At 37.6% G+C, this 24743-nt stretch overlaps 1 protein-coding gene across 1 annotated transcript; it reads left to right on the forward strand.

Annotated features, from left to right (window-relative positions):
• The first annotated feature begins 874 nt into the window (after window positions 1-874).
• Window positions 875-24674, forward strand: slkb (STE20-like kinase b). Its single transcript, XM_052126861.1, has 18 exons — window positions 875-1692; window positions 4795-4959; window positions 7853-7901; window positions 8315-8464; window positions 9833-9905; window positions 9995-10189; window positions 10591-10672; window positions 11590-11721; window positions 12073-12825; window positions 14900-15030; window positions 15926-16049; window positions 18271-18450; window positions 19753-19882; window positions 20319-20443; window positions 21533-21724; window positions 21954-22079; window positions 22224-22337; window positions 22918-24674. Exons 1-18 carry the CDS (start codon window positions 1543-1545, stop codon window positions 23062-23064), a joined length of 3018 nt encoding a protein of 1005 aa, XP_051982821.1. The 5' UTR covers window positions 875-1542; the 3' UTR covers window positions 23065-24674.
• Window positions 24675-24743: the final 69 nt, after the last annotated feature.

Here is a 24743-nt window from a genome sequence, read left to right on the forward strand (position 1 = left end):
ACCCTTGTGCCCTTGAGCAAGGCAAATGTAAATCAAGTGAATCACTGACACATCAGTGCCACCTCAAGTAAGAAATAGCATGTATAATATGTGTGTATAAGCACATGGAATAATTTGTATGAATACAGTACTCATATGTCTAGAAATATACAGTATATTATGTGTTAGTAAACTTATATTGATATGAAATAATCATACAAATATGATTTATGAGCACACAAAAATGATAATAAAAAAATCATAATTACACAATTACATACCTATACCCTATACACTTTTGGTAATCAAGCAGTTATAAAAAATAAATAAATAAAAAAAAAAAAAATAAATATGTATATATATATATATATATATATATATATATATATATATATATATATATATATATATATATATATATATATATATATATTATTTTTATTTATTTATTTTTGCATTTTTCCTTTTTATTTAATTATATTTCTTCAATATCTTTATTTAAATTTATTTATGTATTTATTAATTTTTTACACTATTCAGAAGAGAAAGGTTGAGGACTACCAAAGAGGTTTGGGCATAACACCAAAAAATGGATGACGCTATGAGGTGGCCGTTTCACTAAAGACCCGAGGTATGCATTGATTAAAGGGTGAATATTGTAAAAAGAACTTCAACTGTTAAAAAAGCATAACGAGACGATAATGTGTTGCGCGTCTATTTTTTATATATATATTTTTTAAGCAGAGGACATGTTCGGTGTGAACGACCCTTCAAGTGACAGACATCCACGACAGCAGGCGACAGTAAAGCGCGAGCTGTTGAAGTGAACACGAGCGAAGAATGCGACGCTCCTCGTGAACGCGCACAATCCGCTAGATTACAAGAGCCGCGGCGCGCACAGGAGGCGCATACTTATCCTAGCAAAAAACGATTGTGTGTTTTCATGCATTTGTAGCAGTTTACCTTTTAATCTACGACCGGACCATGTGTGATCGAAGACTGCGCTTGTATTGGATGTATATTAGTTTTATAAGCTTTCTGTAAGACTATTTAAAGAAGAAGAGGCTTTTTTTTTATCATGTCCATTAAACTCCGAGGAACAACAACAACCGCATGACTTACATGAGTCCGCATGAGAGCCAGACGTCGGATATATTTAACTACTACCCAGCAAAAGATCGACTCCAGACCGTTGCACAGCGTAGATTGAAGTTTTTTTTAATGTTTTAAATTTATTTTGTTTATATGCTACACTAGACGTCGGATCTCAGAATTGCTCGATTTAATAATCTAGATCCTTTGTCCGTGCATTATTGCATCGACATATCAATAACTATATGACTACTAGTGTAATATGTAACAAGTTCTCCGGTTATAACATGCACTGAGAAACATGTAAAATCACCACTCCGAATATTTTTTTAGTAGACCAAAGACTGAAAAGCTTTGCATTGCAATGGAAATGCAGTAACTATTGCACTGCATTACGCCTATTGATACTTTTTATGTAAGGATATACACCTTTGTCAATCGACCAGACAGTGAGACGATTGGAATTTGGCTATGTCCTTCTTTAATTTCCGAAAAATTTTCAAGTTGGGCGCAGAGAAGAAGAAAAAACAATATGAACACGTGCACCGAGACACAAATCCCGAGGAGGAATGGGAGATTGTGGGAGAACTGGGGGATGGAGCCTTTGGGAAGGTGTACAAGGTAAAATTAAAGTCCTCTTATTTTATGATTATTTATGTAACCTCACTGTTATTCTTAGAGGTAACTACCGTGCAATTAAAAGGCAACTGATAAGTTGATAATCGTATCTATCTGGCTGTCTGTCTATTTTATTAAAATGATTTATTTTCAAATAATTATTCACAATTATATCAATATAAAAAAATAATGTATGTAAAAAAAAATCCCTATTTATGCTAATGCACCCCATCATAATTAGACTAAAATTAAAAATTAAGGCCTCATGTAATACTTGTTGTAATCATATTCTTCATACCAACAGACTTCAAATCCTTATCCAGACTTCATTCAAATCCTAATATAAAAAAAATAAGTAAAAAGGGACGAAGTTATTGGGGTCTTTCTCAGCGGTGACGTCACCACTCCGATGACGTCATCATGCACATAACTAGCTGTCATTCACATGACCTCACAAATGTAGCAAGTGTGCAATCTTGTTGATTGTTTACGGCTCTGGTTTCCTGAATGGCTGCTCTGTCATAAGGCTTTAAGTTGCTTAGTTTGTGGGATAGGGCGATTTGGAGATTACATTTGAAACGGCTTGAATGTGTTATACAGTAAAACATGTTGATTACATCAATACTCGGTGCTCTTTGTTTAAAGTATTTTCTAAAATCAGAAGTAGTCTTAGACCGATTTATCAGCAAGATTTATTAATTGTTGGCCTTTTTAACATTGTCGCCATTTGCAAATGTATTGTTCTTGTTTGGCCATTTAAAGGGATAGTTCACCCAAAAATGAAAATTCTCTCATCATTCACTCACCTTCATGCCATCCCGGATGTGTATGACTTACTTTCTTCTGCTGAACACAAATGAAGATTTTTGAAGAATATTTCAGCTTGTAGGTCAATTCAATACAAGTGAATTTTGGCTAGACCTTTTAAGCTCAAAAATCACATAAAGGGCAGCACAAAAGTAATCCATACGAATCTGGTGGTTTAATATATGTATTCTGAAGCGATGCAATCACTTTAGGTGAGAAACAGATCAATATTTCAATTCTTTTTACTGTAAATCTCCACTTTTACATTTTCACATTCTGAAAATTAAAGTGGATATTTATAGTAAAAAAGGACTTAAATATTCACCTGTTTCTCACCCACATCTAAAATATAATTTCGGAAGACCACTCGATTCTTACTTTTGTGCTGCATTCATGTGATTTCTGGAGCTTGAAAGTTCTGGTCACCATTCACATGCTTTGTATTGACCTACAGAGCTGAAATATTTTTCTACAAATCTTTGTTTGTGTTCAGCAGAAGAAAGTCATACACACCAGGGATGACATGAATAATGAGAGAGCTTCCATTTTGGGGTGAACTGAAGAGTTTAAAAAAAAATTATTCTGACAGTCTTCTCAGTATTTAGCACATTTTCACTTTTAAATAAATATGTATGTATATGTGAATTTACATGGGATTATATGGCCTTCTTTTGGTATTGTATCTGTTTCGCTTTGTGCTGAAGTCAATGAAACACCTCAGCTGTACACGGGTTGATCCGATGCAGACATACAGTAACATTTTGACAATCTCTTTTTTTTTTTTTTTATAGGTACAATAACTTTTCCTTTAGAAAGTTTGGATTTTACCTTTTTTGTTTGAAAAAAATCTTTCTACCCCAGCTTGTAAATATAAGAGAACCGTGTACTTTTTCAATATAATATTTATTTTTATTTTTTATTGTTATTTAATTAAATCTAGGCTTTCTGCTGCGGAAAGTTTAAACTATGAAAATGTAAAGATTTTGTTCTGACTTGTTTTGGTTGAAAGCAACTTCATCACACACTAATAAAAAAATACAACTGCATATTTTATTATTCCAAATCTTCATGCAATAAAGCTGCAGACTTTGACCTGGTTAATTTTTATCTTCTAAATAATGTAAGGTACGCCCTTGAACAAAAGCCAGATATTGGGTCCAGTTGTATTGTTTTGTGACCCTCAGTGTTGAAATACTCATTTGGATGAATGGCACTAAGTTTGATCTCAGAATCCCACTGACTGTATGATTCTAACTAATAGTTTTTACCTATAATTGACTCATTCAAATGTAATGGTGGTTGAAGGAGATTATGTATTGATATCATGCAACAAAAAAATGAATGTCAATCTAGTCTCCCATTCTTTCTCAGCTTGTGCTTAATGTACACTGGTGACCAAAAGTTTGGAATAATGTACAGATTTTGCTGTTTCAGAAGGAAATCAGTACTTTAATTCACCAAAGTGGCATTCAACTGATCACACAGTATAGTCAGGACATTACTGATGTAAAAAAACAGCACCAGCACTATTTGAAAAATGTCATTTTTGATCAAATCTAGACAGCAGCATCACTCCAACACCTTATCCTTGAGTAATCATGCTAAATTGCTAATTTGGTACTAGACAATCACTTGTCATTAGATCAAACACTGTTTGAAATGATCTGAAATGGCGACACTTCATTAAATGAAGCTTAACATTGGCAACTCAAAAACAAACACAAAGACACAGTATGCAATAGACTGGCATGGTCTTAAGGTCAATATTAGGTCATAAATGGCATAAAAGAAACAGCTTGAACTCGTCAGTCAATCATTGTTTTGAGGAATGAATCTATACAATTCTTGTAATTACCAAAACAACTGAAGATTTCATTCAAAGGTGTACACTTGAGTTTTCAAAGACAAAGGACAACTGGCTCTAACAAGGACAGAAAGAGATGTGGAAGACCAGATGTACAACTAAACAAGAGGATAAGTACATCAGAGTCTCTAGTTTGAGAAATAGACGCCTCACATGTCCTCCGCTGACTGCTTCATTGAATTCTACCCGCTCAACACCAGTTTCATGTACAGCAGTAAAGAGAAGACTCAGGGGTGCAGAACTTATGGGAAGAATGGCACAGAAAAGGAAACTTATGAAACAGATAATCAAAAATAAAAGGTTAGAGTGGGCAAAGGAACCGACATTGGAAAAGAGTGTTATGGATCTGTACATTATTCCAAACTTTTGGCTGCCAGTGTATATGTAGAGAGATTTTATAAGTGAAAATGAATGTCTCTCACTTTCTCTCTCAGGCTCAGAACAAGCAGACAGGCATTTTTGCAGCTGCAAAGGTGATTGACACTAAAACTGAAGATGAGTTGGAGGACTACATGGTGGAGATCGAGATCCTGGCATCATGTGATCATCCCAACATCGTCAAGCTACTTGATGCTTATTACTATGAGAGCAAACTGTGGGTGAGTGTGTATTCGCTTTGTTTCATGGAGTTTTTTATTTCCTTGTTTCACTGATTTGATTCTGATCCTGTTTTTTCCACACTGTCAGTTTAAATCTGATTTTAACTCCTGTTTAATCATGTTAATATGTCTCCTAATGGATTGCATGGTGAGCACATAAATCCTCTTCTTTTACTGCAATAAAATAATCCCCATTTGGACACAATGTGAAAGGAGACAAATACTAGGAGACAGCTGATGAGACATGCAGAATGATTGACAGCCAGAAAGTGTTTCTAATTGGTTAAAACCATAAATGTGCTACCCTAAATTTTTTTAAAGGTCTCAGGGCTCTCACAGTTTGATTTCTCAAGATATCTGTTTAGTGACATCCGTCAAGTAGAAGGAAATGTTATGCATGGTTCTTCAAAATATTGCTTACTGTGACTTTAATCAGAATATCCAGCTTTGTCATTACAAATGGTCTCTCATCAGACAGAGATGTGTTGTGTTTTTACAGTGAGAATGGTAATATAAGTACAGTACCTGAGTATTATGTTACTTCTCTCAGTCAATACCTGTTTTCTTCCTCTACATTGTGTACTGAACTGTGTGTGCTGGTGACGGTTTACAGATTTTTCTCTGATCCTGTAGTACACCAGGAAATGGACTGATTTCAACCTCGGCCATTTCCTTATGAAGGAGGGCTTTGATTTGATGTTGATTCAAGGAATGTTCATCAGGCATTTACAGCTATAACAGGATAAAAATTGATAGAGATCAATAATTCTGTTCAGCTGTCCATATGAGGTGGTTTCCTTTTTAATTAATGATATTTTTAAGAAAAGTAGGTAATGTGTGTGTGAATAAATGATGAAAGAATTGACATTTTTGGGTGAATTAACCCTTTAAAGGAATATGAAGTGTTCGCAACAAGTTAAGCTCAATTGACAGCATTTGTGGCATAATGTTGATTACCACAAACATTTATTTTGACTTGTTGGGTGCAGTGATGCTCTTTAAATATTTACGGTTTCAAATGTATAACCAAGAGACTCCAACAATACGCATGTTAACTTCATTGCCATGACGACTTAATGCCATAACCCTAAAATGACTGTAAAAAATGATTTTAACAGGTCAAATAATACACAAGTTTCTTCTTGTGCGTTAAGTGTGGCCATTGTAGTTCCCTGACTGTATGACCTCTCTGTAGGCTATTGTGTTATCAGAGCAACCGGTCTAAACCAACATCCCGCCCACAGCGGAACAACCCAGCAGCTCAGAGCATGAATGCCATTGACTGTTTTGAGCACTGCTTCTGGATCTTTTGTTCACAATATTGTATGGTTCAGATTTTAATGTTTGAATGGTGAACTAGCTTTATCTGGGTCTGTCTTGTAAACTGAAATCATACCTAGTCTTTCATTTAATGTGCTATTTTAGATGTTTTTATCAAAGCTAATTATAGTACACTTGACTTACTATTGATTTATTACCAGGATAGTTCCTTGGAGCAACCTGTGGTTAAGTGTCTTGTTTGTGGGGTACAACCTTTTGGTCATCAGCCAAGGTTTTCAACCACATTACCAATATCCTGCTATTCTTGGATTCATCTAAGCCCTTTCTTATAATGCTGAATTATTGGAACCCTATTGTTTTTTCCTCTATTGACTATGTGGGCAGTTGTACCGAATCCTGCAGGTGTTTACTTAAACTCTGATCCTATTTGGACAAAATGGACTCGATTCTGGCACAGTGCTAATGTGTGAACCCTTCATCCCTCGGGATGTGCATACACAGGCCTCTCTGACTTGATCCACTTATGTCATTCACCATATTGAGGAGATGGAAAAGCCTTTAAGACTCTGTACCTTAATTGACCAATCATAGCCCTGAAATGCAGCTTCGTTGACCAGTCGCTGCTTGGCAACGCACCTTGACCAATCATTAGCTCTACAATGTAGCTTAATTAGCCATGCCAAATGAGGGCATGCTAGCTCGTGCCAGTGCTTATTGTGTTCCCAACGTGTTGGCTTCCTTGGGGCCAACGGCCAAGTGCCTCGGCCCGCCGATCACCCTTTGGCCAAGGAATGCCAACTGGGGATTGAAGCGGGGAGCAATATCACATTGACAGCATTTGCCGAAACGAATGCAGGATTACGTATATTGTATCCAAACTTACCAAGTTGTGTATACAACATACAAAGGTTTGAGTGAGCAGAATGGCATCTCTGAATGCACAACAAATTGAACCTTGAGGCGGACAGGCTACAACAGCAGAATACCATGTCGGGCAATTTATTGGGACCATGGGGTTCTTAATAAAGTGCTCAGTGAGTGTGTATTCTAGTGTATTTCTGAATGTTGTCGATTTGTTTTCAGAAGATATTCCATTTGTTTCCATGAACAGCTGGTGTGGAACAGTATGTAGGATGTCCCTGTATTACCTGGTTTTGATGATGTTGTACTTGATTTCTGGTCTCATCCATTGATCTGGTAATGAGCTGATCTGAATTTACAGTTCTGGATCTTTTGGCTTACTATATTCGGGGTTCATTGTGTACAAATGCAAGCACACTAGAAAGAACGAGTCATTTGAATGCACAATGGCTTTATGAATGAGTAAAGCTTTTCTATTTTTAAACCAGTGACTGGATGTAAGCCTGTAGTTTCATGCTGGGGGAGGTGTTCAATGTTAGAACAATAGTATAAACAAAGTTTTTCATCCACATTTTTCTAATGCTGCCATTGTGCCCAGATGAACTTTGAGAAATAAACAATATGCTATTCTCATTCAGTCTGTCTTGTGCAATGTGAAATTGTTGCTGTTGTAAAATGCATTGATTGTGTGTCAGGGAGGTCCACCCTGTTTTATGTCCCCTGTAATAGTAATACAAGTTTTCTCCTGCAGATCCTGATAGAGTTCTGTGGCGGTGGAGCTGTAGATGCAGTCATGCTCGGTGAGTGCACACACAGCATTCAATATGCAAAAAGGTCATATGCATGGGCATAAAGCAGTAAGGTTCTTAAAAGCTCATTTTGTTATTGACAAGGGCGAGCTAAACTTGAACTATGTGTTGAACATTGCATTATTTACTGATGGCTGTCTTCAGCTGTTGCAGATCTGACTCAAACCCTGCTGTTAAAGCAGTCAATATATTTGATTTTAGAGGATTGCAGTACAATAACCTATTAATTTGTGTGCGAGGATAAAAAAAAAAGAATTGCTGCAGCAGGACGAGCCTTTAAATGAAAATTAAATTAACATGTATAAATTCTTTCTCAAGTCTGATGGTGCCTATTAATCTCAAAATGGACAAATATTAGCTGATTAATTGACCTGCCCAGGATGTCGGTCTATGTGTTTTTGTAGAGCTGGAAAGGCCTCTGACCGAGCCGCAGATCAGGGTTGTGTGTAAGCAGACTCTGGCAGCTCTGTTGTATCTGCACGACAACAAGGTCATCCATCGAGACCTGAAGGCAGGAAACATCTTGCTTACACTGGATGGAGATGTCAAACTGGGTGAGTGTGTGTTTGGTGTGGTGAGGGCAACAGATCAAGAGCATATTATTATTTCAGTTTTCTTTTACATTTTGCAGTTAATCTTCGAGTTTAGTGTCTAAATCAGTCTATTATTAGTTGTGTTTTTTTAGGTTTTTATTGGCTTTTATTTACATTTGAGCCTTTTTGCCACTTTTATTTAGAAGATCGTAAAGAGAGGACAGGAAATGATAGAGGCTGAGGGGGATTGGATTGGGAAATGTTGCTCATATAAACGTCATACAAACTATTATCGTATTGACTTCGTTTTGCGGAACACAAAAGATGATCATTTGAAAAATATTGCAGCTATTTTTGTCCATACAATTTAAGTCATTGGGGTCCAAAACGTTCAACCTCCAAAAAGGACCAAAGTAATCAAAAAGTTGATATATGACTTCCTGCATCAGTTCTTGATTAACATGTGAACTGCATGCGTGCGCAGGAGAGCTGGCTGGAAATAAAGATTTCTAGTAAATAAGGGCTTAGATTTTGGAGTTTCTCACCAAAAACGATCATATCGCTTCAGAAGACATGGATTAAACCACTTGAGATGTATGGATCACTTTTACACTGCCTTTATGTCCCATTTGGAGCTTGAAAGTTTTCGACTTTGCATTGTATGGACAAAAACAGCGATATTCTTCAACAAAAAACATATTTATTCTGCAGAAGAAAGAAAGTCATAAGAGTTTGGAATGGAATGAGAGAGAGTAAATGATGAGAGAATTTTAGTTTTTGGGTAAATTTATTTTTCAGTTGTTTTGGCAAAGGTTTTGGCCCATTTTCTCTCTTAGACGAAAATGGCCATAAAATGTTGGTGCCTGAAATTGTGGTGCAACCTCAACATTTATTAGTAAAAAAGAGAAATATGCTGTACTGCAACTAATTACACTGTTCATGCACGGTTGTGATTGTATTCTTTATTATTGAAGTGATTTTGGTGTTGTTGCTCATCCGCTGGATGTAGTCCAGTGCAGCAGGATATCTCAGCTGTTACAGAGGCCCTGTGCTAATAAGCAGTTTTACTTCACATAATAACACAGTGCAGAGACATGGAGAGAAATAGAGGAAGGTCATTTACATGTCAGACTCAACCACAATACGTCATTGAACCAATGTAAATACATCCGTGATATTGCGATTGGATGACGCTGATAAGCAAAGCACTGTGACTTATAAGTCTAACCTAATCTAAAAAAAAAACGAAAAACGTTTTCTTGCAGGTAAATGCAAAAGATTCAAATCTCTACAGACACATTGTTTTGACACACAACGTCTTTGTATGCTGTTATCTTGAAAACGCAAACAACTGTGATAGCTCAAACATCTTTCACCTGTATCTTTCAGCGGACTTTGGGGTATCTGCCAAGAACACAAAGACCCTCCAGCGTAGAGACTCCTTCATTGGAACCCCTTACTGGCAAGTCAGATTTTCCTACAATGCTGAAATGACCCATAACCGTACACATGGCTGTCTTACTGATCTCTCTCTCTCTCCTTCTTACTCAGGATGGCCCCGGAAGTCGTGATGTGTGAGACGTTTAAGGACAGACCGTATGACTATAAGGCTGATATCTGGTCTCTAGGAGTCACTCTGATCGAGTTAGCCCAGATTGAACCGCCCAACCATGAGATGAACCCAATGAGAGTCCTGCTGAAGATTGCCAAAGCTGACCCACCTACTCTCCAACAGCCTTCAAAATGGTATGAAACAGAGAGATTTGTCTAAATAGTGCAACATTTAAAAAAATTGTTTAACAACTTTTATTTTGTTTTTGCTGTTGTGTTTTGTGTTTTCTTTTTACATAGTTTGTTTTGATTTTTTGTTGTTCTTTTTCTTTGTGTTTTTTTTTTTTTTGTTAGTTTTCTGTGCTTTGTTCTGTGTTATTTTGTTTTGGTCTGTTTTTTGTTGTTGTGTGTTTTGTGTCTTGTTTTTATTTTTGAGTTTTGTTGGTTTTTATTTTGTTTTTGGTTTGCACCTTTTTGCCTTTTTGTTTTTAGATTTTTGTTTGCTTTTTTGTGGTTTGGGATAGGGATAGGGTTGGAGTGCAATAATGTTATTGTTATTAATGCTGTTGCCTAGTAAAGATTAAGTCTTTCTGCAGGTCTTCTGAGTTTAATGACTTCCTGAAACGTGCACTGGATAAGAATATAGACAACAGGTGGAGCACAGCACAGCTTCTTCAGGTGAATTGACCTGTCACACATTTATTTCAACACTGATATTTAGCTGTGATTATAACCTTGGGCAGTATTAGAGAGCAACCATAAAACCTTTCCAAATCGGTGTAAATGGCCCTTGTTTACATTCATCCTGGTCTGTTGCTCTCTCACCTGCTGTTCCAGGTGGACGTTTTGCAACTTGAATCAGCATCTGTTCATTTATAGGTTTGTGTGTGTTGGGCACTTTCTGTGGCCAGTTTTCGTCCTTTAGAATTGACGTCAACAAAGGCCCTTTTCTTACCGAGGCTTTAAGTAGACCAGCCTGACACTGATCTCCTCTCACACACACATGCACGCACACATGAACACACACATTTACCAGAGCTAAACCGTTCAGGGGAGAATCTGCACACTGAAAGAGGCTGAATGGGGGTTTAAAATTCAGAACTCCAATTTTCCTCCGATTAAGCTGATAATATCAAAGAAGCTGCATATTCTCAGACCTGCTTTAGACTGTCTGCTGCAAGTGTCAGAGCAAAGAAAGGTAAGAGATGGGTTAATGATGAGGAAGGTAGATCTATACGGAACATTAATTTGATTTGCATTGGGTTACATGCACCTGGGTTTCAGGCATTTCCTGTTTTGCATGGCACTCAATGTGTTCATGCTGGGTTTTTTTTTTGCTGGGTGAATCTGATGATGAAATGTCCAGTTCATATTTCACCTCAAAATCGAGAAGAAAAAAGGAATACTTTGCATGAAGAAAATTTATATCATTAGCATTTTAACCCCAAATTATTCCTGAAAAATCTCTTTCTCATTATTGTTACAGTAATAGTGTTACTGATATAATAAAAACATCAGCAGATACTATGATAATGTGTAGATACATTACTATTTAAATAATAATAATGTATTAATAGTTTCCCTTGTATGTCTAGCACCCGTTTGTGATTAATGTGATTGATAATCGACCCCTGCGGGAACTCATCGCTGAGGCCAAAGCGGAGGTTACTGAGGAGATCGAGGAGGTGAAGGAGGAAGAGGAGGAGGAAGATCATGAAGGAAACCCAGTAAGAGATTATTAATATTGTTCAAAAATTAAGAGGACATTTCACAGACACAAACTTAATATTGTAAAGACTACATGGTGTAGATTAATTGATTATAATATGTTAAACCTTACAAGAGGTTATCCACAAACTATCACCATTGAGCCCTTTAAATAACAAATGATTAAGAATATAAAACATGCCATATAGAATCTCGTGACATGTAGTTTCATTTAAACAGTATGCATGAAATTATTGTACTTGTGTCCTGAACATTGTATAAACATATAAACTCCATTTACTTAAAACCACGACTGGTGTACAATGATTTCATGGTGGTTAAACCAACTAATGTGTAATACACTTCCTCAGCTGCGTCCGGGACACAAACGTGCACCATCCGACGCTAGCATTGGAAGCTCAGAAGACGAAAGGCTTCCACAGTCACCATCCACCTTGAAGTCTGTTCCTGAGAAGATCGAGGAAGTTGCTACTCCCAAACTACCAGATGATAACATTCTAGTTGTAAATAACAATGAAGCAGAACCTCTGAAGGTGGAAGAGAACCATATTCAGGATGTAGCAGTGCTTCCAAAGGAATCTCACGAGCATAAGTTTGATGACAAGGCTGTAGAAGCAGAGGTTGCTCTCCCAGAGACTCCTGCGGATGGAATAGTCCAAACAGAAGAGCAACCAGCCAAACCTGTTGGAGAGAAACTGGAAGTAGAGGGGACGAAACCAACAGAAGAGTCAACAGATATTCAGGAAGATGAGAAAGAGGTAAATCCAGCTGAAAACAAGGAGAAGATTGGCAATGGTGAGCTCATAATGGAAGTGCCCAAATTAGACATTTCCTCGTTGGAGAAACCAATCAGCGAGGAGCCCACAAAACAAGCTGTTCCTGATGAGGTTCCTCCAACAACTACTGTGAAAGAAGCAGAGAATGTTGAGGAGAAACCTGCTTTGCCTGAGGAAAAGGAAAATCCAGTGAAGCCCAGGTATCTGAAGAAGGAAGAGTCAGAATCTGGAATTGGTTCTGCAGCTTTGAACAGCAGCATAGACCTGAATTTGTCTATCTCAAGCTTTATTAGCAAATCCAAGGAGCCAGGAACCATCTCTCAACAGGTGAGAAATACCTAATTGAAGTTGCAGTAAGTAATTACAAAAACGCCCCCCAAAAATGACAATCTCCTGAAAGCACTCCGTCTAGGCCATCATTAATAGCTGTACTGTATGTCCCAATTTATGTTAAGCACACAAGCAAACTACCAGAGTTGGTCTGACTGAAATAACAATCGAAAACTGAACAAAGTCTGCATTCTGTTGCTCCTGAATACTCTTATTATCATCAGGCAGACAAGATCTGGTGATACAGTAAACGGAAAATAGTCCAAACTTGCACAATATGCAAATGTAAATTGGTTAATAAATCTGTATCCAGCTGTAATGGACGGTCGACCCTTGTGTTCATCTCCCGTGTAATGGGAAATACAGGATGTTCCCTGGGTGGGGAGTCACACCCTCAATGATTTCACTGGTCGACCGGGGGAGGCAATTGACCTGAATTGTTTCACTGCTTAAATACAGGATAATGGGCATCCCATGTGTTCATTTTTGGCCAAAATATATGATGTCCTGGCTAAAACAAGGCTGATGAGAAAGCTGGCAACCTTACTAGCGTATACTACACCATTGCCGTTTGTTGCAGTCTGAGCTACACTTTCTTTTTACATAATACAACCTTTTAATCTCGCATCAATAATTTGTGACCAATTATGTATTTCTTTGGTAAGTAACCATAGTTACATGATCCACTCTGCGTTGTCCAAGTTCTGATCATGGTTTATTTTGCGATTAAAAATGGCTGACTATACAATTCCTTACGTTTCAAACAAAGAGACACAAACTGTAGTATTAAATTGGTTACTCACCGGCATTACGGTCATGTCCAATATTCAGTAGTTGGCACTGTTCCATCTTTCCATACAAGTTAGTTATGCAAAATCTGAATCATAATATTTCTCAAAAGTATCTTTAGAGAAATGTGCAGAACAAACCATATAATTCCTCATTGATCTATCAGGAACTTTATTGGAAAATAAACTTATGCCACTCTTTCCTAATGTTGTCATCCTTTGGAAGCCTATGAAGAGATTCTAAATTTCCACAGCTAGGAACAGCGCAATGTTTTCGAAATCTTCCTCGGAATCGCAGTCTCTTTGTTAGTTAAATAACAACCACAGCAATGGCCCGTCTGGGTGTATAGCAATGGCAGTACCTGTCCAGTTGTCATTATTCACTCTGACTGCACACCAGTAGGTGAACCAGAGAGGTGATGATGTAAAAGGAGGCGATGATCTCTTGCTGTGGAGGCAGCCATGCATTAAAGAAGGACCCCTAGTGACATAGGGAACTCATGGAAGTAAAGAACGAGACGTTTTGCAACTTGGGGTCAATAAATGGTCTTTTTGGACTAGAGTGGAAGTTTTGAGTTCTGAAACTTACTGTATGTTTTTATAGTACAATAAACTCTATGCCAAAAGATCAAGGAACATTTGATTGCTCATGACATGACACCTTCAAACATTGAAAAAAAAAAAAAATGCACTTGCCATTACACTAGTTTCCTGCCTCGTGACTTGCGAGTATAAGAGCGCTAAGACAAAGCCGCATCTATGATTTAAATCTCATTTGCAAAAGCTGAAAAAATTGCTTTGATTTAACTAGATTTTTACCTTGTTTTAGATCTTGCATTTAAGCATATTGATTCTACTTTCAAACAGTGGTTGTTTGGTTGAAATGAAGGTTCATCTGATTCAAGCCGTTTCATTGCTAATACAACAATATTGAGATGCATTGAATATTGACAAAAATCGTATAAATATGTATATTTTTATTTGCTGTATCACCCAGCCCTGGTCTCTACTATTCATACTGTTCTTAAAAAATATATACAATTTTTATAAATGTAGTATTATATATACTGTATATTTATATATTAAAGAAAATATAATAGTATGTATTATTAAAGAATGTGTATTAATATGTGGCACTTCCTTTATCTATAAATATAATTTAATATACATAATATTATATAAGTAAAATGTATATTATATAAACTATTTATTATATAATTATTATTATTTTAGTATTTCCTGACTTGCTTTAAATTTGTCAATTTGTTCAATGTTTTTCTTAGGATTACAAAAGACAGAAAAAGACTCTGAAAAAGACTCGCAAGTTCATCGTTGACGGTGTGGAAGTCAGCGTGACTACATCTAAGATCATCACCGACAATGACACCAAAAGTGAGGAGATGAGATTCCTCCGGTGAGCTGTCAGCTGTTTAATTGCTCCTAGATCATTTACATGTTTGCTTCATATTTACATCACATTTGCAAACAGGGTTCAACTTTTTGGCCCTGTCTGTATAATGCTGTGGCTGGGAAGCTACCTCTTCTGGCTCCTTTAGCATTGACAAATGTTTGCCATTGTTAGAATTAGGATGAGAAGTGATTTGGTAGTTGCACACAGATGGGTAGTTAAGTGGGTATCCAAACTGGCCAAAATAAATTCTGTACAGGGACCTTTTGAAACTACAAGGCAACAAAAGGTTTTCTGAATAGTGTTACTGCTAATGGACCCTAGTGAAGCTCACTATATTCCAGCAGCAGATGTGCTGTAGTTTTGGGTAAGGCAAGACAGGCCAAGAGTGACACTTCCTGTCCCTGTCTGGCAGTGCGAGTCCATCCTGTCAGGCGTAATTGTGTGATCCAGAATAGCTCTGTATTTCTCAACCATTAACATTATTTACAGTGTTCAATTTGCGTTCATCGTAAATGAATGTCATAACAAAATGTGTGGGAATTAGAAAACCGTATTTAATCTGAGCCTTGGCTCTTCAAACACTATGTATGGGATTGAAATTGTTTGTTCATGTGCATTTACTTTTTATAAAGTATGTGTTACCTTGACTTATTTTTAAATGCATTGTGTTCTGTAGAAATGTGTAATGAATTAATAAATTCAAAGCCATAATTAAGGGATAATATACCGTCAGTACAATCAGTATCAAGTGATACAGTATCAACAGTATTATATTGGCATTTGCCAGCGGCTTTATGGTTTAAATCTAAACATTTGAGTCATTTCAATCAAGCTTGAAAGGGTTAGACTCACCATAGGTCAGGCTGATTGTGTGTGTGTGTGTGTGTTTGCACTGCAGGCGTCAGGAGTTAAGGGAACTGAGGCTTCTTCAGAAAGAGGAGCAGAGAGCACAACAACAGCTCAGCAACAAACTCCAGCAACAGAGAGAGCAGATCTACAGGCGCTTCGAACAGGAAGTCACGGTGAGAGACAACAAACAAAGCAGTTCACACAGGAGCTGAGATTAATGAACGTTAAACGGTCCTTGCTGAAACTGGGTCACATCATGGATCAAAAATCGATCAAATGAAGGATGCAGAAGGAAAGTAAAGTAGTTCCTCCAAATAAATGTGCTAAACATGGCCAGTTTAGCTATTGGCTATAGCTAAATCAGCTGTGATTGAGCAAAGATCATGAAAGACTTGAATGGTCGCATGTAGAATGGTTTTAATGTCTTTTGGGGTACTTGGAGAGCCTCTGCTGCAACACTTGACATCAAGGCATGTTGTGCATTCCTAGGATAACCAACCCTGAAATACACTTGAATACCTTTAGAAAATTACATCACATGCACAGTAGCTTAATTATTTTGGGAGTACGTAATCTGTGTCAGACTATTAAAGGGAGGTCACTCACTATTTTAAACAACCTGGAATTAAGCCACTTTGTCCGGTCAATGGGGATTTTCCTTGTTTATTGTTTTGGTAGCTTTCTACACAGTAAACATGTTGTTTTCACTTAAAAAAATTTCAAAAAGAAGTTTGCTCAACATATATTATTTTTTTACTGCTGGATGAGAATTTTGGACATGTAATTATGTTCGTGGAAAACAACCTGAAAATATTATATGGGGGAATTTTACAATTGGGGATTTGATGCCTGGAGAAAGGCATGAAAATGAATGAAATCTTAAAAATGTATGGATATTTTTGTGGCCAATCTAAATGTATGTAGTTATGCTTAGATCAACTTTAATTGGCTTGGAATTTTTCTTTGTGAGTGCAGTAGAGCGCAACAGTGCCGCCCACCTTTCAGCCGTTTGGGTCCATAAGTATTTTTCCCATTAAGGTTTTGCATAGGCTTTTCATAAAATCCTTCAGAAAAAGAGTTGTGAGCCATGAACCAAACCAACCAGCTCCGTGGTGAATCATAATGTTACAAACTTTGTTTTGAGGCAAAAAAGCATTTAAAAATCGTGCCAAAAGACAGAATTCACGAGGGCACGAACTACAATCCCATAAAGCATTGCAAATCATTTAATTGAATACAAATTATGGGAATATATAAAATTATTGATTTTAAGTTGTTGATTCTAAGTATAAAAGCTAATTATTTTGTTTTATTTCAAAATATTCAGATATGTACAAATATATATATATATATATATATATATATATATATATATATATATATATATATATATATACTGTAAGTAGTTTAAGGGTAAAGGGAAGCACAGTGCGTCAAGGGAGTGGGCGGTCGCTCCTAGGCTAGTTTCACAGGCTTTGTTGGCTGCTATTCTCTGATTGGTGGATTTTTCTGTGCTTGACCATGCGTAATATATTTGTTCACCAGGAATTCCGCTATCAAGCAAGATTTTTAAACCATGAAGTTATAATTATGTAGTCTGATGACTTCAATGGACTAATATACCTTTGATTAACAACATCGTAGCTCAGAGTAGGTATGTCTTTCTAAGGTTTATAGTCGTCTTTGGAAAAAAGGAATGGGATTTTTACTTCCAGAGCTAGACTGTTGCACTCTATATCTTTAAAAGATATTTCAAAACGTCTTATCCAAGGGGGGCCTGGGTAGCTCAGTGAATATTGACTCTAACTATCACCCTTGGAGTCGTGAGTTCGAATCCAGGGTGTGCTGAGTGACTCTAGCCAGGTTTCCTGAGCAATCAAATTGGCCCGGTTTCTAGGGAGGGTAGAGTCACATGGGGTAACCTCCTCGTTATCGCGATTAGTGGTTCTCGCTTTCAATGGGGGGTGTGGTAATTTGTGCGTGGACTGTGGAAAGTAGCATGAGCCTCCACATGCTGTGGGTCCACATGATAAGATGCACTGATTGACGGTCTCAGAAGTGGAGGCAACTAAGATTTGTGACCTTGAGTAACCGAGCCACCACGAGGACCTACTATGTAGTGGGAATTGGGCATTGCAAATTGGGGAGAAAAGGGCATATATATATATATATACTATGTAGTGGGAATTGGGCATTGCAAATTGGGGAGAAAAGGGCATATATATATATATATAAAAAATAAATAAAGATAAACATCTTATCCAGTAAGCATGAGCAACTGGAAAATGTAATTGGTTCAAAATGTGTGGGAACCCTGGTTTTGGTTGTGTAGGACTAATTCCATCTCTGAAGGGTTGCTTCTAGTCACTCAATAATGTTGTCTTGTCTTTCTAGAGTAAGAAGCGTCATTATGACACAGAGGTGGAGAATCTAGAGCGGCAGCAAAAACAGACCATTGAACGTCTGGAGCAGGAACACACTGATCGTCTGCGTGATGAAGCCAAAAGGATCAAAGCTGAGCAGGACAAGGAGCTCTCCAAGTTTCAGAACATGCTCAAGAACCACAAGAAGGAGGTCTGTAAGAGTTTGGAAGTTTTAGTATTCCTCGTTTCCGTAGAGTTCTCTCGATTCTTGAACAACCAAACTACAGGAAAGTTCAAAATATCAGGGTTCTCTAGTTGTATACCCCTGCAAAATGTCAGCCAACAAAAAATTTCTTCAAAGTAGGGATGTGCCAGGGTGGTTGACTAAATCGACTTGTCAATTAAGTGGGGTTGACAATAAAAATGTATATTTTTTGTGGTGGTGGTTTTAATTGGAGATGCAATTTTCAAATTTACAGAGAAACTACTTTGAGCGTTTTTGCGTGATGATGACTTGCTGGGCTTAACAGTGAATAACAGTAAAACCATCTGCAAATTGTTTTGTCTCTAATGCTGTAGCTTTAAGCCCAAAGAATACTTCAGTTTTGATGCGAGAGCTTAGCGTCGTACAGTCGAACGCGAGCCTATCAAAGTATACTTTATTTTACTGTGCGCATATATACAGGTGGTAGGGTAGGCGCATGCTAGCTATAACTGCTAAGAGATACTGAACTAATTCTCTTCAGGTGTTTAGACACAAAGATGTCTTAATATTCCTTTCCACATTTGTGCTCGAAGCCCTTCATTATGGACCGCACACCATATACGTTTACCTTGATGCACTTCAGGACTATATGAACTTGGGAACTCATGAAATGACCATTTTCAAAGCTGTTTTTGCTACTGTACCTTTAAGACTTTTATTTTTATATATATATATATGACCTCTGTTATAATTGGTTAACATTTTTGCATGTGAAAACCACTGGCTCAGTTCACACTGCCATTCCTGTTGATATGTAAATGTGGGTGGTCATATGTTAATTTAATCGTGGTCGATATGTCCATACCATGGCGTCTTTTTATTTATTTAACTGCACATTTCTGATGTCAAATAAGTTCTTTTCAAAACAACTTATTGTCAAACCTCTTCTATATGGATCAAATTTAATTGCATTTGGGCATCAAAGTCAGCCTGCATGACATAAGATACCACAGACAGTCCATGCCCTTTCATGACCTGATGAATAAGGTGGATCAGAGGTTGCACTTATGAGTTTTGTAATCTGTCACACTCTCTCTCTTTGGCAGTGTTTGACTGTGCTATTGTTCACTCACACAGGGTTAAATATAGGCCTGTTTAGAGGAATTATTAGTTTGTAGACTAGTTCAAAATTGTTTTATCTGTCCAAGTGAATAGACGTGATTCCCTACAGTGCCCTATTTTATTCCTTTCGAAACAAATAACTGGCTATTGTAATGCTAGTTGTTAAAGCTGTGATTGTGTTTGTAGGAGCAAGAGTTTCTACAGAAGCAGCAGCAGGATTTGGACAGCGCTCTGAAGAAGATCATTCAGCAACACAAACATGAGCTTGCCACTATCGAGAGAGACTGCCTCAACCACAAGCAGCAGCTACTGAGAGGTCCGTTTACAAGTTGTACTCTTCTCCTCCCTCGCTTATTCTTTCCTCCCACCTGCTAATTTACTTATTTTGAAGCCTCAGCATTCCCGAGACTTTTTAGAGTGTACTCTAGTCAGCTGTTTTTGTAGAGCGAGGCACCACCACAGTTTCCTAATACTGTTGCTTAAAGCATTTTCGTGGAAACTGCACCATATAGCCGCTTGAGGTTTTTCGAGGTAGGGGCTATGGCAGGATTTGTGTGATTTATTGTTTGAGAAGCCGATCTTAAACATTTACCACTATGTAATCCTAAAAGACAAATGCAAATAATGGAGAACCGTATCCTAATATTCTAGTAATGTGCTAGCTTTTTCTACTCAAGATTAGTATGCTAGGTCACTAGTAGAATCATCCTTGATTTCAGATGTTTAACACGGATCTCTCTGGTTCCCTTCAGCCCGAGAAGCTGCCATGTGGGAGCTGGAAGAGCGCCACCTGCAGGAAAAACACCAGTTGCTCAAGCAGCAGCTGAAAGACCAGTACTTCATGCAAAGACACCAGCTGCTCAAAAGACATGAGAAGGTTAGTCTGTTCTCAGATCAGTCTTTATGCATTTGACACGGTTGAACTGTCTGCATTTTTTTGATTACAGGAAAACAGTTCAGCACATACAGCACCATTGTGTCTATAATTGATATAAAAATGCAAATATTAAAAAGTTATCTTAAGAAAAGTTGTCTTAAATAGTAATCTACACTCACCTGCCACTTCATTAGGTACACCTGTACATCAACTTATTCATGCGATTTATCTAATCAGCCAATCGTGTGGCAGCAGTGTAATGTATAAAGTCCTGCATATATTGGTTAGGAGCTTCAGTTAATGTTCACATCAACCATCAGAATGGGGAAAAGGATGGGCTGGTTTGAATGGTTCTGTAACTGCTGATCTCCTGGGATCTGCACGCATAACTGTCTCTAGGGCAGTTCTGTGGATGAAAACACCTTGTTGATGAGAGAGGTCAACGTAGAATGGCCAGACTGGTCCGAGCTGACAGAAAGGCTATGGTAACTCAGATAGCCACTCTGTACAATTGTAATGAGCAGAATAGCATCTCAGAATGCACAACTTGTCGAACGTTGAGGCGGATGCACTACAACAGAAGAAGACCACATTGGGTTCCAATTCTGTCAGCCAATAACAGAAAACTGAGGCTACCTTGGGCCTACCATTTGTGGACCTCCGCAGATATCCATTTACATTTACATTTATGCATTTGGCAGATGCTTTTATCCAAAGCGACTTACAGTGCACTTATTACAGGGCCAATCCCCCGGAGTAACCTGGAGTTAAGTGCCTTGCTCAAGGACACAATGGTGGTGGCCGTGGGGATCGAACCAGTGACCTTCTGATTAACAGTTATGTGCCTACTACGCCACCACCAATCCAGACTTGTCTACTGTCCAGTTTTGGTCCCTCATCACAATTCTCTCATGAACCCCTACATATTGCCTTCAAATATTGAGGGAGTTCATCAATATTGCATTAAAAATAAACAATGAAAGTTTTAAAAATTTTCAAATAAAGTAGGATCAAAGTTTGATCCTCATTCTAACCGCAAAAGTTGATATTGTTGTGATATTGGTGATAAGTGGGTGTGTTTGTGTACAGGAAATGGAGCAGATGCACAGGTATAACCAGCGTCTGATGGAGGAGATGAAGAGCAAACACACGCAGGAGAGAACCAGACTGCCCAAAATCCAGCGCAGTGATGCGAAGACACGTATGGCCATGTTTAAAAAGAGCATCCGCATCACCACCACAGTGGTCACACCTGAACTGGAACGGGAACGGGTCAAACAGGTCAGTGGTTAAATCAGGTTCATTCAGGATAGTGAAGTCAGGCTAAAGGATTAAAGAGAGAGTTCACCCAAAAATGAAAATTCTCATTGGGTGAACTATTCCTTTAAGTGAATTGTTGTTATAATAACTTAGTAAAAGGAAATTGTTTCACAGATCATTTTCATATGTAGTGAAAGTATTAGATTATATGTAGTACTTATATGTTTGTGTTTGTGTGTCTGATGAGCAGTTTGCAGTACAGGAGGAGAAGAGACAAAAGAACGAGCGGCTCAATCAACACCAGAAACATGAGAATCAGATGAGAGACCTGCAGACGCAGTGTGATGCCAATGTCAGAGAACTACAACAGCTACAGGTAGACAAAAACGCACGCACATTGTTATACAATACAAACACACACACACACCTGTCGTTTTCTCTCCCCCATTCATATGTGATGGCCAAGAACACATGCTCTATTGTCTGAAACGAGAAACAACCACGTGTCTGTGTGTTTCAGAATGAGAAGTGCCATTTGTTGATCGAGCATGAGACTCAGAAACTGAAGGAACTGGATGAGGAGCACAGTGCAGAACTGAAGGACTGGAGAGAGAAACTCAGACCCCGCAAGAAGGTATCTCAAAGATCTTACAGGCCCAATCATTCATTTTTTTTTTCTCCCCAATTTTGTTATACCCAATTTACAATGTGCTCTAAGTCCTCATGGTGGTGTAGTGACTCACCTCAATCCGGGTGGCGGAGGACGAATCTCAGTCGCCTCCACGCATCTTATCTCGTGGCTTGTTGAGTGCATTACCGCGGAGACCTAACGCGTGTGGAGGCTTCATGCTATTCTCCGCGGCATCCACTCACAACTCACCACGTACCCCACTGAGAGTGAGAACCACATTATAGCGACCATGAGGAGGTTACTCCGATGTGACTCCACCGGGCCAATTGGTTGCTTAAGAAGCCTGTGTGGAGTCACTCAACATTCCCTGGATTCAAACTTGCGACTCCAGGTGTGGCAGTCAGCGTCTTTACTCGCTGAGCTACCCAGGCCCCCTGGCCCAATCATTCTTGTAAAACAGATTGTTTCTATATACGGACACCTATGACTGTGACTTATATGCTTTGTTTTTGCACCAGAAATATTGGTTTGCAGTTAATCATTTATCAGAATACTAAAGACATTTTTAAAACTCTGTGTGCAGGCCCTTGAGGAAGAGTTTGCCCGTAAGATACAAGAACAGGAAGTGTTCTTCAAAATGAGCGGAGAGTCTGCATGCCTTAACCCCTCCTCCCAGACTCGCATCTCAAAGTTTTACCCTGTACCGAATGTCCAATCCACAGGGTTTTAAAACACTCATGCACACCCATGCAAATTGCAAAAGCACATCACTACACACACACACACACACACACACACACACAAAGCACGCAGAGATGCTAAACTGTTTGGGACTGAAACTTTGCTGCCTTTTTCCCTCTGCTCTGATGTCAGTCGGAATAAAGAGGAGGGGTCACTCAACTAATTATTTCCATAAGCTACAGAGAGTGCATAATGTATGAGTTTGGTTTTGATTTTGATTTTATTTTGATTTAAATTGCAAAAGTGGAATTTTCAGTGTTACTTCCCTAAGCATTTAAAAAATATATTTTTGAAGGAAAATGTGGTTTAATTCTGTATGCCACTAAATTACTCTTTCCATTTTTTTTTATTAATACATTTGATTTTGCTGAATGTGAATGTCTCAACAATGTGATTATTTTTACATTGTTTTTAAGATCATTTTGAAGTATATGGAATGAGTTTTGGCTTCAGGCTAATTTGTTTGCACTGACAGAATCAATGTTTAATGTTAAAGGAGATGAGAATAAAAGTGAATGGTTTAAATATCAAGGCCAATCAGCTGAAGAAAGAGCCAAATTAATTTGGGAATCAAAAATGATAGAATGAATGAATTTGCTCAGCCATTTTTATTAATACATTCTTTAAAATGTAAAACGTCGGTTGAAATTCTAATACATTTTGAATGACTCTTTTCATTAAGGACATAAATCCATCAAGTTTTGGTTTGTGTTATTGTTTGAATTACAAGATAAAAAATATTTTTGACTTTCAATTGTCTCTGAAGTCATTATTATTTTTTTTCATTTGTAAGCTTTGTTTATTATCATAGGTTGGTCTATACATTAAATAGCAGCCATATCAGTTTATTTACAGGTATTTTAGCATATCAACCACACTGAATGCAAATATTCTGACATCACTGTGGTAAAATCAAGTGCATTCTGTGCTTGCACTGCTATGCAACTGCAATGTGAATATGTAGCCAACTTTTTAATTTGATCTAACTTCGAAGCAAGACCGATCAGTCTCTATATTTCCTCAAGTCATTTTATTTTTAATTTGCAATTAAAAATGCAAGCTTTTTTTGATTTACTGAGAATTATATAAACATTTGTATAATTTTCAGAAACATTGTATAGAGAATGATGTATCCTTGTAACTCTGTTTAGTTGAATCAGACAGGTTATTTTATTCTTGTACGTTTTAGCTGATTTGATTTTTATTTTTGAATAATAGAATTCATTTCTGTTCAGTAGCCTATATCTTTTGTTGACAACTTTCAACTTTAAAAAATTAAAACATGTATTGCCAATATTAACAAGCATTTACTACATTTGTGGTGTAGTCTGTACAATGACTTCTGATTGGCTGTATAGAAAGCATTGCTTTTGTTTTACAGCAGATTTTTACTGTAAATTAACTTTCAAATGGAGTCTTTCAGTGAGAGTTTCAAGTCATGCCTGTCTTTGCATTGTCAATGACTTTGTCCTTATTTGTTACATTTTTATGTATTTTCAATGTAAAAGTTAAAAATAGCAACAATGCAAGAAGTACTGTGTTCGTGTCAAAGATTAAATCATTGTGACTGTAGTAAACTACTGTGATTAAAACATTTGCGATGCTATTTCTGGCCTCTAGTCAGTTGTCTTTGTTTTTTAGCATCTTTAAGCAATTCCACGAGGCACA

Source organism: Xyrauchen texanus, chromosome 5, assembly GCF_025860055.1.
Source record: "Xyrauchen texanus isolate HMW12.3.18 chromosome 5, RBS_HiC_50CHRs, whole genome shotgun sequence".
Taxonomy (NCBI): domain Eukaryota; kingdom Metazoa; phylum Chordata; class Actinopteri; order Cypriniformes; family Catostomidae; genus Xyrauchen; species Xyrauchen texanus.

Excerpts from the sequence above, each read along its gene's own strand:
- slkb (XM_052126861.1), top strand. The coding sequence starts at position 1,543 with ATGTCCTTCTTTAATTTCCGAAAAATTTTCAAGTTGGGCGCAGAGAAG. Across the intron at positions 8,465-9,832 it reads GGATGGAGATGTCAAACTGG|CGGACTTTGGGGTATCTGCC; the intron begins GTGAGTGTGTGT and ends TGTATCTTTCAG. Across the intron at positions 12,826-14,899 it reads CAGGAACCATCTCTCAACAG|GATTACAAAAGACAGAAAAA; the intron begins GTGAGAAATACC and ends TGTTTTTCTTAG.